Source organism: Bubalus kerabau, chromosome X (genome assembly GCF_029407905.1).
Source record: "Bubalus kerabau isolate K-KA32 ecotype Philippines breed swamp buffalo chromosome X, PCC_UOA_SB_1v2, whole genome shotgun sequence".
NCBI classification, from domain to species: domain Eukaryota; kingdom Metazoa; phylum Chordata; class Mammalia; order Artiodactyla; family Bovidae; genus Bubalus; species Bubalus kerabau.
In genome coordinates, this window is record NC_073647.1 from 8,026,829 (window position 1) to 8,041,526 (window position 14,698).

A 14,698-nucleotide genomic window follows, 5' to 3' on the forward strand; every position below is an offset into this window, starting at 1 on the left:
TAAATTTCTGTGAGACATAGGTGATGCTCAAATTCTTTGAAAACTCCTTTAAGGATTTTTTTTGTTTTCATTTTTCTTGTGGCATGTATAGGTGACACGTGCTGATTTGAATGGGGAAAAGGCCAAGAAATCAAGCTTAAACTATGAGCCAGGTAAACATTATCAACAGCTGTTAAGGAAATCATGCAATGCATTAATACATTCAACTAACATTTACTAAGCTTTTGCTACACGCCATGCACTATACTAATTATTGAACAAAGTAGAGAAGCCATGGTTCCTACCCTGGATTTTACAGTGTGGTATAAAACAGTCATGCCAGTAATCACAACATAATATAATAAGTGCAATAAAGGAGGCAAATACAAAGTCCACTGGAAGCATAGGGGAGACAAGGAAGCTTCTACAGAAGATGCCACACGAGCTCAGACATGAAGGACGAGATGTTGATGTATGGCAAAACCAATACAATATTGTAAAGTAATTAGCCTCCAATTAAAATAAATTTATAAGAAAAAAAAAAAGAGAAAGAATTTTCTAAGCAGACTAATGGAAAGAGAACTTCCAGGAGAAAGGAATACATTTACCAAGATATATACATTAGAGCCTAGTGGGTTTGTGGAAATGCAGATTTTTTTTCAGAATTGTTTTAGGTAAAAGTTCAAGTCAGAGAATTACAGAAGATGAAGCTTGACTGGTAGATATCGGTTGATCATTAAGATTCTGGTAAGCTGTGCCAGGAGATCTACCTTTTATCCTATTATCAAAGTACAACTATTGAAGAATATTGACAGGAACCTAATATGGTCAGAATTTGCCTTTTCTACCCACAGAGATAGAAAAGGAACTTCTGGTTACCAAAGGGGAAAGTGGGCTTGGGGGGATGAGTAAATTAGGAGTTTGGGATTAACAGGTACACACTACTATATATGAAGTAGATATACAACAAAGACCTACTGCATAGCATGGGGAACTATATTCAATATCTTGTAATAACCTATAATGGAAAAGAATCTGAAAAGGGATGTGTATGTGTATATATATATATATATATATATATATAATATATAATATATATAGAACTGAATTATTTTGTTGTACACCTGAGACTAACACAACATTGTAAATTAATTATACTTCAAAAAATGACCCAAAAAAGAAAGAAAGAATTTGCCTTTTCTAAAAAAGGAAAGCAGAATTAGAGGTGAGGAGACTTGAGACAATGAGACAATAAAAATAATAGCATATTGAACACTCACTATGTGCAGGTTCTACGCTAAACCGTATTCTCTCATTTAACCCTCTGAACAACAAAACTGTTTTACCTACCATTTTACACATGAATAAACTAAGTCTCAGAGTTGTAAATTATCATGCCCAAGATTTCACATAACATGTGGCAAAGCCAAGGTTTTAAAAGCCAGGTCTATCTTACTCAACCAATCCTAACCACAATACCACACTGCCCCTTATTACAATTAAGAGGCTATTATAATAGTCAAAGCTAGAAATGAGTCCTGAACAAAGTCAGTGGCAGTAAAGATGAAGAGCTGGGCACAGATTTGACTCAGACTAAGAAAGGCAAATGGATGAGATCTGGCTACTGATTGAATGTGGGAGAAGAATGAATTGAAGACAACGCCCATATTTCTAGTACAGGCAACTTAATGGATTGTGGTGCCATTCAATAGATAGGCAATACAGAAAGACGAACAAGTTTGGAAGACAAATATTTAGTTCAGCTTTGAATATATTGAGTTTGAGGTGCCTGAGGGCATCCAAATGGGACATCTAAGTGGAGCAGTCAAGGAGGCAGTTATAGGTATTGGTCTGGGATGCATGGGAGAAGAAATGAAAGGAACGCCTTATGTCAAAACCTATGGGAAATAATGAAAGCCGTTCCCATAGGTTTGATATACCTGTTCTTTTTAAGGTAGGTTATACTTTCTCCTCTTTATTCCATCTTTGATCTAAGAGTTATCCTTAAGTATGTTTCTTAATTATCAAGAAATTCATATTTTCAGTCACATTTTTAAAGTTAGATTCAGAGAATGTAGCCTGTAAATATTCAACACATTGAAGTTGTTGACATTTTCTTTGTGGCCAAATATGTGATTGATATTTTGAAAGTATTCCATAGATATACAAAAAATATATATTCTCTATTTAAAGGCTGTAAGGCTCTAAATGAATTTTAAATTCTACTTATTGATTATATTATTCAACTGTTATATGTCTTTTCTAATTTTTTGGTCTACTATTTGCTGAATAACAAATCACCCTAAAACCTGGCAGCTTAAAAAAACATTATCTCACAGTTTCTGTGGTTAGGAATACAGAAACAACTTAGCTGGATGGTTCTGATTCAGGGGCTCTCATGAGGTTACAGTCAAGATGTCATCCAGGGCTGCTTCAGTCATCTAAAGTCTTGATTGGGACTGAAGAAGTCACTTCCAAGGTGGCTTACTCACATGGCTGTTGGCGGGAGGTCTCAGTTCCTCACCATGTGGGCATCTGCATACATCTCTGAATATCCTCATGATATGGCATCTGGCTTCTCCCAGAGTGGGTGGTCCAAGAGAGAGGGGCAGAAGCCACACTATATTTTATAGCCTAGTCTCAGCACACTCTCACTTCCACTCATCACTTCCACTCTATTCATTGGAAGCAAGTCTCTAAGTACAACCCGCACTCAAGGGGGAAAAGAATTAGCCTCCACCACTTGGAGAGAGTATTATCAGAGAATTTGTAGACGTATTTTAAAAACACCACAACAGTATTATCTTCACACTTATTTTTTCAGGTATGTGCACTATTAATTCCAGCTCCTTCCTTTCAAAACTGTACACACTCAAACATACACTCACACACAAAGACACTTAAGAAAGTACACAGAATTGAAGTTAACTTTGATGCAGATCATTGGAATTCATTGATTATTCAAAATACATGTTATATTTATTGGGAGAACAATAGCTATTCACCCTGACTATGAACTGACTTTTAATTGGTAACATTACTTTTTATTATTCAAAGTATTCTGTTTGTCTAAGACTGTTTAGTCATGTATATGCATGACTGATGGCCTTCCTCAATGGCTCAGAGGTAAAGAATCAGCCTGCAATGCAGGGGACACAGGTTCAGTCCTTGAATTGGGAAGACCCCCTGGAGAAGGGCATGGCAACCCACTCCAGTATTCTTGCCTGGAGAATCCCATGGACAGAGGAGCCTGGTGGGCTACAGTCCATAGGGTTGCACAGAGTTGGACATGACTGAAGCGACTTAGCACGCACACACGTGCATAACTGACATACACCATCCCAGTATTCCTATGGACATATTCTACATGAAGACTTGCTTTAGTATCATTATCCAGAAATAGTTACTAAAATCCACTTGCGAACTTTGCTAGACGGCATACAAAGCATGTTAGTATTTAAGTGGGAAGAGATTAATGACAGGAAGACTAATGAATGAACATTGAGCCAACACGTATATTAAAGAATTAATTGAACAAGTAAATGTTCTTGAGTGCTTACTATATGCCAGGCACTGTAAACTAGTACAATACAGCATAGTAAGTCCTATAACAGAGGGATGTATAGGGCGCTTCAGGAGCTTGACAGAGAACGCCTGTCTATCTGGGCAGATATAAAGGAAGGCTCTCTGAAGGAGGTGACACAAGCTGAATGAGTCCTAAAGGATGGAAAGTTTTAAAAAGGGACCTGAGTTACAAGGGAAATAGTGAAGGCAGAGGAACTGTGTGTTGTTCAGTACTTCTGGAGCAGAGAATATATGTAGAATGGTGACCACAGATGAGGCTGATGAGGTAGGCAGTCACCCCAAATCTTAAGGTACTTGATGCCTGTCTGGTAGTCCCTGGAGGATTTAAAAAAGAGTGTTGACAGCAGGAAATGAAAGACCTATTAAGGGACTTCCCTGGAGGTCCAGTGGGTAAGACTCCGAGCTCCTAATGCAGGAGGTCCAGGTTCAATCCCTGATCAAGGAAGGAGATCCCACATGCTGTAACATAGTAAAAATTAAAAAAAAAAAAAAGAAAGAAACATGTAAAAAAGTCCCATATGCCACAATGAAGATGGAAGATCCTGAGGCTGCAACTAAGACCCAGCACAGCCAAATAAATAAATAAAAGTTTTTTTTTTTTTTTTTTTTTAAAAAAGACCTATTCAGTTCAGTTCAGTTCAGTCGCTCAGTCGTGTTCAACTCTTTGCGACCCCATGAATTGCAGCACGCCAGGCCTCCCTGTCCACCACCAACTCCCGGAGTTCACTCAGACTCACGTCCATCGAGTCAGTGATGCCATCCAGCCATCTCATCCTCTGTCGTCCCCTTCTCCTCCTGCCCCCAATCCCTCCCAGCATCAGAGTCTTTTCCAATGAGTCAACTCTTCACATGAGGTGGCCAAAGTACTGGAATTTCAGCTTTAGCATCATTCCTTCCAAAGAAATCCCAGGGCTGATCTCCTTCAGGATGGTCTGGTTGGATCTCCTTGCAGTCCAAGGGACTCTCAAGAGTCTTCTCCAACACCACAGTTCAAAACCATCAATTCTTTGGCACTCAGCTTTCTTCACAGTCCAACTGTCACATCCATACATGACCACTGGAAAAACCACAACCTTAATTACAATTTTATAAGTAGCCTGTGAAGGATACCAACAAATAGTGATTTTCTTTTTCTCTCTAAAAATTCATCTGCAGCTCCCGGAGTCTCCTTCATTCACGACTCACCCATTAGGTAAGTATCTAAGAAAGCTAATAAAGGAATGTGTTATTTTAAATTAATATTTAAATAATTACACAAGAGTGCTGCTTGAATCCTCTACTCTTGTAGTTTTACTTGTCTGTAGTAAAAGTCTCACCTTTTGCAACCTCTCAGGACTAAGCTAAAATTGTAAAGTAGGCAAAGTTAATCATTCATGCTCTTCCAGTTCCTCTTCTGATCTCACTTTAGTCCTGGGCTCTCCTCATAGGCAATACTTTGACTCCCCTTTCACGTAGCATTACTCCTTCTAGGATCTAGATCTGTTCTTTTCCCCCGTCCCCACTCAAAAATGCATTACTTGTACCATTTGAGGTTATTGGTTTTCAAATGATGATAAATTAGTTTACCGTATAGTATTAATGACGTAATCTGTTACTCCCTAAGGATATTTGCATTTTCATCCAAAGTAAGTCAATCTCTCATGATCTAAAATAAAGGCCAGTGGAGAAGTTTTCTTTTGGCCTGGGGCCTTTCAGCTCTCAAACATTGATGGCCACCCATTCTGCTGATGTCCTGTTCCCCTCAAACTTGAATAATAATTCATGCATATAAAATACCTCCTGATGGAACGTACATACCTATCATCTTTTATAAACCCTCAACAAACCAAATTAGGTTCAGGATAATTTTTATAAATCCCAAACTTTGATGAATTGGTTAGGTAAAGGGAAGTAGTGTATGATGGTAAATGGTGTTGATGTTCAGACCAGGCTTCTTAGAAAAGGATTTTGAGGTAGGAGTAATTGCAGTCAGTTTCATTTACAGAGGGCTCATGGGGTACAAGGATGCTGAAGGAAAGAAACTGACTAGCTCAGTATCAAGGTAGTTTCAAGAAATAAAGGTGAGAGAATGTGTGCATTATAGAGTGTTAATTCCTGCCTGCCTCTTCTTCCTGTCCCCACTATCATCCTAGACTACAGAACTACAGAATCACTTCAGTCTTTTCAACAGCAAATGTTCTGGATAGCCCTTTATTATAAAAATCAGCTAAGATGAAGAGCTATGCACATGACCCAGAGCTGCTATCTCATTCCTCACAAATACACAAGTTAAGACACCTTTATCTGAGCCTAGGACAATTCCAAGCCAGAACACAATGGAGAAGGCAATGGCACCCCACTCCAGTACTCTTGCCTGGCAAATCCCATGGACAGAGGAGCCTGGTAGGCTGCAGTCCATGGGGTCTCGAAGAGTCGGACATGACTGAGCGACTTCACTTTCACTTTTCACTTTCATGCATTGGAGAAGGAAATGGCAACCCACTCCAGTATTCTTGCCTGGAGAATCCCAGGGATGGGGGAGCCTGGTGGGCTGCCGTCTGTGGGGTCGCACAGAGTCGGACACGACTGAGGCAACTTAGCAGCAGCAGCAGCAGGACAATTCCAAGCCAGAACACAAGAAAACACAGCTAGAATACCATCTGGTATGGCTCTGCCCATTGCACCCATGCCACACCTCTTTACCTTACAGGAAAGAACACAGGTTCAAGGCCTCTGGCTTAGTCCTCTTGATCTGTTGCAGCTCCTTGCTCCCTGAGACTCAAGTGTGGGTGCATTATGTCTATTCCATCACATACCTCATCTCTCTTCTCTTCCTCCACCTCCTTAGTTCTCTGTTTTTTCTAATGCTAACATAAAGACATACACAGTAAACTTCAGTTCAGTTCAGTTCAGTCACTCAGTCGTGTCTGACTCTTTGCGACCCCATGAATTGCAGCACGCCAGGCCTCCCTGTCCACCACCAACTCCCGGAGTCCACCCAACCCATGTCCATCGAGTCGTTGATGCCATCTAACCATCTCAGCCTCTGTCATCCCCTTCTCCTCTTGCCCTCAATCTTTCCCAACATCAGGGGCTTTTCAAATGAGTCAGCTCCTCGCATCAGGTGGCCAAAGTACTGGAGTTTCAGCTTCAACATCAGTCCTTCCAATGAACACCCAGGACTGATCTCCTTTAGGACGGACTGGTTGGATCTCCTTGCAGCCCAAGGGACTCTCAAGAGTCTTCTCCAACGCCACAGTTCAAAAGCATCAATTCTTCGGCACTCAGCTTTCTTTATAGTCCAACTCTCACATCCATACATGACCACTGGAAAAACCATAGCCTTGACTAGACGGGCCTTTTTTGGCAAAGTAATATCTCTGCTTTTGAATATGCTGTCTAGGTTGGTCATTACTTTCCCTCCAAGGAGCAAGTGTCTTTTAATTTCATGGCTGCAGCCACCATCTGCAGTCATTTTGGAGCCCCCAAAAATAAAGTCTGCCATTGTTTCCACTGTTTTCCCCATCTATTTGCCATGAAGTGATGGGACTGGATGCCATGATCTTAGTTTTCTGAATGTTGAGGTTTAACCCAATTTTTTCACTCTCCTCTTTCACTTTCATCAAGAGGCTCTTTAGTTCTTCTTCACTTTCTGCCATAAGGGTGGTGTCGTCTGCATATCTGAGGTTATTGATATTTCTCCCGGCAATCTTGATTCCATCTTGTGCTTCATCCAGCCCAGCATTTTGCATGATGTACTCTGAATATAAGTTAAATAAGCAGGGTGACAATATACAGCCTTGATATATTCCTCTTCCTATTTGGAACCAGTCTGCTGTTCCATGTCCAGGTCTAACTGTTGCTTCCTGACCTGCATACAGGTTTCTCAAGAGGCAGTCAGGTGAGCTTAATAAAATAGAATTAGGAACCAAAAAAATCAGGACAAGAGGATGCCAATGTGATAAGATAGTGATGGGGGGTAAACAGTAGTAATAATTCAACAGATTTGGTGATAGAATGGACCACACGTATGTATGATCAGGAGGTATCAGGCATCATCCCAAGCTAGGGGCCTGAGGTACCAATAGAGGCTCACCAATTACAATTAGATTAAAACTTAGATATTCAGAAGGATTAGGCAGACGGACTAAAATGTAGTCTTGTTACATTAATCTTCAAGGGGTGGTTGGCCAGTTATTTTCTGGACTAAAGTAAGGTTGTATGGCGGAAAAGGTTAGGAACAGAAAGGTTATGTTTATAGTTTTATAACATGGAAAATTAAACTGTGAAAAACTGGGCCTTATGTTTGGGGCTTCTAAACTAAGTGTCATTAATATCACTGCCCTCTTTAAGAAGTAGAGTTGGCAGTACAAACGAACCTAAACCTTTGACACTTTAGTAGTATCAACCTATCAGGGAAAAACACTGAAGACTAGAGAAAAGTAGATGTAATATCATGGCACTCCTAGAATTGTGGTGGAACTTTCCCACATAACAGTGAGTTTATTTGCGTGTTTCTGCTCAATTGACTCCAATGAGAAACTGATAATTCGCGGCAAACTGCAGATTTGTATCCAATATTACAACTAGTTGCTAGTGGTCTTATATAAGGTTTTTTAAATCTATATGGTTAGTTTTGTTCTTAGGTCTTTGCTGTTTCCTTTTATCTTAAAGTATGCCTTTGGGACAGAAAGTCTGGAGACAGGTAGAAACATACATAGGACTCCACTTGCTGCCTATGGTATGAGGTTAGGGAGAGCAGGAAAAAAAGAATCTGGGTGCGTTAGATTGCAGAGGATCTACAAAGAGGAAATTGTGCTGGAGATGGCCTGAGAAACTGGGTCTCAGAAAAATTAGTGAAGCCAAAGGATAGGAACTATGTCACTGATGGTGAGCATTCATGTTCTAGGTTCCATATTGCAAAAAGGTATTAATCCTAGGATGGGCTATTGCTGCCTAACCCTAGCTGAGACCTTTTCCTACTAGTGTTAAAGTTGTCATTTCACAGTCTGACTGTATGTCTCAATATTGGATTGTTAGGCCTTGGTAGAAAAAAGTAAATTTGATAACATAAGGGCAGGCCAAGTAAAAATGAAAATAGAGCACCATGTTTCCTTTAAGAGGGTCAAGAGGTTATGGCAAGGGGTCCATGGAGGCAGTAAAATATGAAAGTAAATCAGACTTAGGCTTTGTTTTTTTTTAACTTTGTGTTATCCTATAATCTACATGATTTTGTTGTTCTCTTGCTACAATTTAATAAAATATAATTTTGGTTCCATGTAGTAGATCAGAATAAATAATCCTGATTAGAGCATAGAAGAGAATATTGTGATACCTAGAAAGGGGCTCCATCTAATTTGGCTTTGCATGTCATCCGAAACCCATTATTTTAATGTCCTTGTCAGTAATCATACATAGATCTTCTACTGCAGGGTGAGGAGAGGAGATTAGGAATTTTGAGGGGGTGAGTAGAAAGTGAATTATCAGAAAGCTCTGATCAAGCAGGTCAAGTGGAAAGAACTAGCCCATCCCTTGTCTTTCCAACCCCATGCTCTTCTCAACTCACTACAGAACAAACATAGCTAAGGTGGGTCAAGAGTGGCAACATCAAGTGTTAGTTTATACAGCACCTATTATTCTACTGTTTATGCCACAATTATTCTGCGTAATAATTCTTCTGGGTAATAGAGCATGTCCTATGCCCAGGGGCCAATATCTAAATAAGAGGATAAATGGGGAGATTAGATAAAAAAATAAAGCTTATTCTTCTTTGTGAATTGCTGGGGAGAAAACAAAACTCCCAAGCACAAAACAGGTAATCTGATTCAATGATTAGGAATTTGGAGGAAAGTTACATAAATGATTAACCATGAGTAATAAAATCAATCTCTTTTTACTTTTTCAGACAAGACTACCATCCAAATCGCTGTCAAGAGAAAGTATGTATGATGAAATTCACTATAGAGCAATTAAGGATATTTTCCGATATGTTATTAGAGAAAAATCTGTGAATCAGACTACCAGCAAAATCATCTATTGATTTTAGTCCGTTTTCCTCTTTGCCTTTTTCTCTTCCTTGACTTTCACTCTCTGTTAATCTTGAATTTTGCCAAGGTCCGAAATTATTGTTCAAAGAGTTATTGCTATGCGGGGTACAAAGTTACTGTTATCGCCATTTTGCCCCGGGTCCTCAGGAGGGTAGATTGGGGGAGCTTTGGGAGGTTTAATCATCACAAAGAAAACATCCAATACCACACACTCACTCCATAATGGGAAGGCATTACAGGAAATGCCTTTGCAGACCCTTGCAGATCTGGCTGAAGGGCTGAGCACCCTGCCCCTCAGGTAAGTGAACCAAGATGCCTAGATCTATCTTGTAATTCTCCTGGGAGTAAGAAGAATCTTAGGATGGCTACTCCATCAGAAGAAGGGGGTCTCAAGAGAGCTGCAACTTGGACCAGGTGAAGAGCATAAGGTAAGTCTGATAAGCCCCAACTTTGGGGCTAGAAGAAACATGAACTAGAAAGGGGTTCAGGGGAGTAGCACATTCACATACTTTTTCACACGTACGTGAGAGTTTCATAGACCGTCCAACAAACACAAAGGCTGAGACATACTGGCACCAGGAAGATATTTCTTGGTTTACTAGTATAGTGAAAATGAGCTAAAAATCAGATTCTACTTATCACATTTCACTTCATTAAAAACTTGACAAATGTCCCAATTTTATATGTCAAAGTTGGACATGCTTCTCAGCTACCCTAAGAGTAATAATGTAGATCTACTTACTGTACATTATCTCTGGTAACAAGAAAATAATATGTATTGAAATGCTTAGCTCATATGTATTGGAACAGATTTCAATCAATTTAGACCAAGAAGGTGAGTAGCTTATTTATTAATGTTTAAATGTGATTCTTAGAAGTGTCTGATTTAGGTCATGTTTATGTAAAACAAGTGTTTTTCAACCGTATGCTGTCATTTCAAATTATTAATATGTTCTTCAAACTCAGTAGCCATTTTCTGGTCTGCACGGTAGGTGAAAAAAAGTGCTTTACAAGAACTAGATAGTAGTAATGTTTGCATAACACTGTGAATGTGCTTAATGCTGCTCAACTGTATAATTTAAAACGGTCAATTTTATGTTATGTGCATTTTATCACAATAAAACCTACATTAAGAGATTTGGGAAGGATTCTAATAACACGACTTTTCCTGGAGGTGTCCTCCAAACCTTCTCTAACTGGCCAGGAGAGAATATGCTACATTCAGCAAGGTGTTAACTTTTCTCTGAATGTTGGCCTAACCTTGAACAATCTGAGGCTAACTTCAGAGATAATTGTGAATTAACAACCACATGATAGGGAATCCGGTGCCCAAATGCCAGGATATCAAACAATGCACAGCTAAAATGCCAGGCATCCAGCCTTTGCTGCCACTGGCTTGTAGCCACAGCGTTGAGAAACAGTTCCTGTGGAAGGTACACATGCTTGGTCTGGCTGTCTTGAGGATAGTAACAACTTTAAAAAGAATGCTATTTTATTATAGGCAAAAGGATTTTTATGACCCCCAAATATATCTGCAATAAGTAAACGTACACAAACAGTTATAGAGTCTGGCAGGTGCACTTGTCATCTGCCCCTGGTCCCCTGTCTAAGCTGTAACAATAAACACAATTAAACATGAGGAAATGGCTGTTCAAGTCCAGGCCCTGGGTTTCTACTTCAGCACTTACTGAAAGAGACCCCAGCTTCCCTCAAGTGCTCCACCTTCTGGCTGTTTGAGCCAAGTTCGGGCTCAGCCTTTTTTCCTTCTGAAATTAATGTATTTGTTTCTTGAGCTGACCTCTGCCTCCCAATCTAAGACAGTTTGCACTGATAATCTTTTATTGGACCTAAGCCTGTTCATTTCCCTTAAATCATCAGTGCTAATTGTTGCCCATTGATTAAACTTAAACAAGTAGCTGTGGTGATTTGCATATGCAAATCAACACAGTCAATTGACCGAGAAAGGCAGCAACAGACCAGCCAGGGAGCCCACAGGCTGACCTCTCCACAGTGAGGCTTTATTTTTCACCCTCATCTCCTAGCTAAACAGATGCCTAAAAGGAGACTCTGTCCACAAAGGCACATACATGTTTGAACTGCAGATTTGTTTCATGAAATAGTTTGTTAGAGGCAATCTGGTTTTTTTAGGTATCGCTTGGATCATAACATAGTCTTACCTCTTGCTAGAGAATTTGTTTTCTATGAGCTTGGCTATCTTTTCTAACCAAGAAGCCATTTACCCTCAGTAATAAACTATTATATAGTTCCAAGGGATTTTTTTTTTCTGCTTTATTTTTCAATGGGTGTACTACTTTATTAACATTTAAATTTCACCAACAGTGAGCTCAAGTATATGCTAGGCATACGTTCAGATTTTTGAAATAAAGATAAAATGGACAGACAGCTTTAAGGGTGCTACACTGCACAATAAATATTCAACAATTAGGCAATCTAGGGGATGATACAAGTATACATTTAGGAGCACAAGTATAGCGTCCAAGAGATTTTGAATCAAAGGAAATCTCATTCAAAAAATAGATCACAGCCATAGAGAATAAACCAACTTGAAATTAATCTGGTGTTCTAAATAGATTTCCTATGTTCTCCTTATACACCATGGCTGGATTCTAACTATGCATTGTTTGATATAAGGAATTAAAAGTTAGTTGCTGTCCCTAAAACGAGTAATTTATCCATGATTTCCCTTCTATCCCCACTCACCTCCCTTCCAGGTAACTTCTGAAGAACTGAACAGTAGAATTCAAAATGTCATGACCTGGGTCGTGGCTGCAGTGACCAGTGTATTATACCCAGCCATCACAAAATATGAAGAAAGATTGCAAAATATTACATGCCCAATGCCTGATAACTCCACCCTCTCTTCTGATAGTGCGAGTTGCTGCAGCTCATGCTGTGAGACATTTCTGTATGAAACAAGTAAGATGGTTCAGGCGGAGCCCTGTACAGAGGCAGCTGACAGGTCAATAGAGCAGCCAGTGGCCCCATCAAAATCATCTCTTGCCCGTAAAGAAAGAACAGATGTAGAAACAACATATCACAGGAAAGAACACTTGGAAGACAAACCTAAAGCCCCCAAACCTGAATATAATGAGATATCTGAATCCGCCAACCTTAAAACCTGTAAATCCGATAGTCACCTTGTTGTACGGATTGAAACAGGCACTAGGAAATGTAAAGATGAAACAGATAGCCTAGAATGCCCACTGTCTTCAGATGAAAAAGCAAAAGCTATCAATGAGATGCAGGAGTTAAATAATGTTTATGTTAACTTTAAACATCATCTAAAAGAGGAAGCTGAGTTGATTTTAAGAAACGTTTTTCAGGAAATGGTGTCTGAACTAACCCAGACCATCCCCACCCTTTCCTCTGTTACGACCGAACCTTTGCCTGCCCAAACTGACACTGACAAAGGAGACTTGCTCTCCAATGTTGATATTTCCTCAGCAGCTGCTGAAATTATGGAAAATGTGCTTGGGAAGTTACAGTCTGCAGTTAAGAAAACATGTACTGAGGAATTTTCACCAGGAAATGTATCAGTTCACTTTAAATCAGATTAAGTCAGTGGAGAACATTTTATTTCTCCAAAAGAAAAAACTTCAGAAGTTTCACTGCCTTATGCTTTGGAGAACATGAATGATGTTGCAGAGGACATGGTTCGTGTGATTTTAGAAAAGCTGACGGTCCTTGCATCTGCTAAGCAAAGTGAATTGGCTCATCTTAAAATCACTACTGACCCAGCTTATCAGCAACACAGAGAAGACCCAACGTATACGTTCCTTCAAAGAGCCAGCAAACGGAAATCCAGTGCTAAGACCGATGCTCCCAGTTTGATTGCAAAGAAGAAATACAAAATTTAGTCTCAACTATTTGTTCCAAGTCCTCTCTGGTTGGTTATATAAAGGAAGCAGTCAGCACTATACTAGGTTATATACAAGTTGGACTTCATAATGAAAGGCTAGTTGCAACTGAAGAAACAGTGATCATCCTACAGCTACTTGATGCTCTCTTGGCTCAGCTGCATCAGAAACCAGTGAAAACAGATGTCCGAAAGAGCAGACACTCCAGAATAAGCAGTCCCTCTGGCACTGAAGAAAGGAACAGACTCACCAGGACTGGAGTAGCTAGTGCTCCTAGGTATGGGAGCCTGTTTCCACCTGTTAATGTTCCTGGTGTGGCCCTTTATTCTGAAGACAAAAATGAAGAAAGAGACAGAATTGTAGAAAATGTATTGATTTCATCTGTCAAAGACGAAAAAGCAAAATTACAAGAACAGGTTCCTGACTACTGGTTAACTGGAGAAAACAATGATTTTAAATGCAGAAGAAATATGAACTTACCTACAAAGCCTGCTTATGGACGCAAAGGAGCATTTCACGATCAGGGATTAAATACTGACTTTCCAGCTTTTAATAAGGACCCTTTAAAGGACAAGCCAAGTTGGAATAAAGACATTTTGCTTTTCAGTCAAGATGAAACATATCAAATACAAAAAGCCTCAGAAGATATATAATTAGGAGTATTTTAGCAAAGATGCTCAAAGATCTATCTTCTGGGCCATCTGATCGCTCAGATTATGAAGATGGTAGAGAGGCTTCACTTCTTACCTCAAGAGAACCACAGGATCCATCACATCAAGAATGGATGGACCAGATGTCCTCTGTGTCAGAAATCCATACGGTATCTCAAGATACTGTAGATGCTATATTAAAAATACTTCACGTAACTTCTTGTCATATTATCGAACATTCTTCATCAGTACATCAAACTCCTCTAGATAATGCTGATGTACCAAACAAAGAGTTATTACAAATATGGTTTGACAGTAAAAGGAAGATGAAAATTTTATCTGCACTTAGCGTGGACCCTACAAAACTTTCCTGGGTAGAATCTGGAACAAGTGGCTCAACATCAGAATCTGTAGATAACCTTAATGATAAAACCATTAGCACAATTTTTAAGAAGTTGAACTCATTTATTTGTCCAAAATTACAAACCTGCTTCAAACCAGAAAGCCATGCTGCCCATTCAAAGCCTGCTCCTGACAAGAAATCTTCATTTCGATCTCACCTTAGTACTTTCACAACTAA

The 14,698-nt window shown here is 39.5% G+C and overlaps 1 protein-coding gene across 5 annotated transcripts in view; it reads left to right on the forward strand.

The window, feature by feature from the left end:
* Positions 1-14,698, forward strand: part of LOC129639097 (fibrous sheath-interacting protein 2-like) — a 72,820-nt gene that overhangs the window by 39,844 nt on the left and 18,278 nt on the right. For 2 of the 5 annotated variants that reach the window (XM_055563990.1, XM_055563992.1), the window contains 4 exons: positions 92-152; positions 4,720-4,756; positions 9,449-9,482; positions 12,323-13,785. In XM_055563990.1, the coding sequence (XP_055419965.1) occupies positions 92-152; positions 4,720-4,756; positions 9,449-9,482; positions 12,323-13,168 (978 nt within the window). In that variant the 3' untranslated portion in view covers positions 13,169-13,785. Of the gene's footprint in view, positions 1-91; positions 153-4,719; positions 4,757-9,448; positions 9,483-12,322; positions 13,800-14,698 lie in introns of those variants that run through there. The other 3 variants (XM_055563991.1, XM_055563994.1, XM_055563993.1) reach the window with 2 other exon arrangements.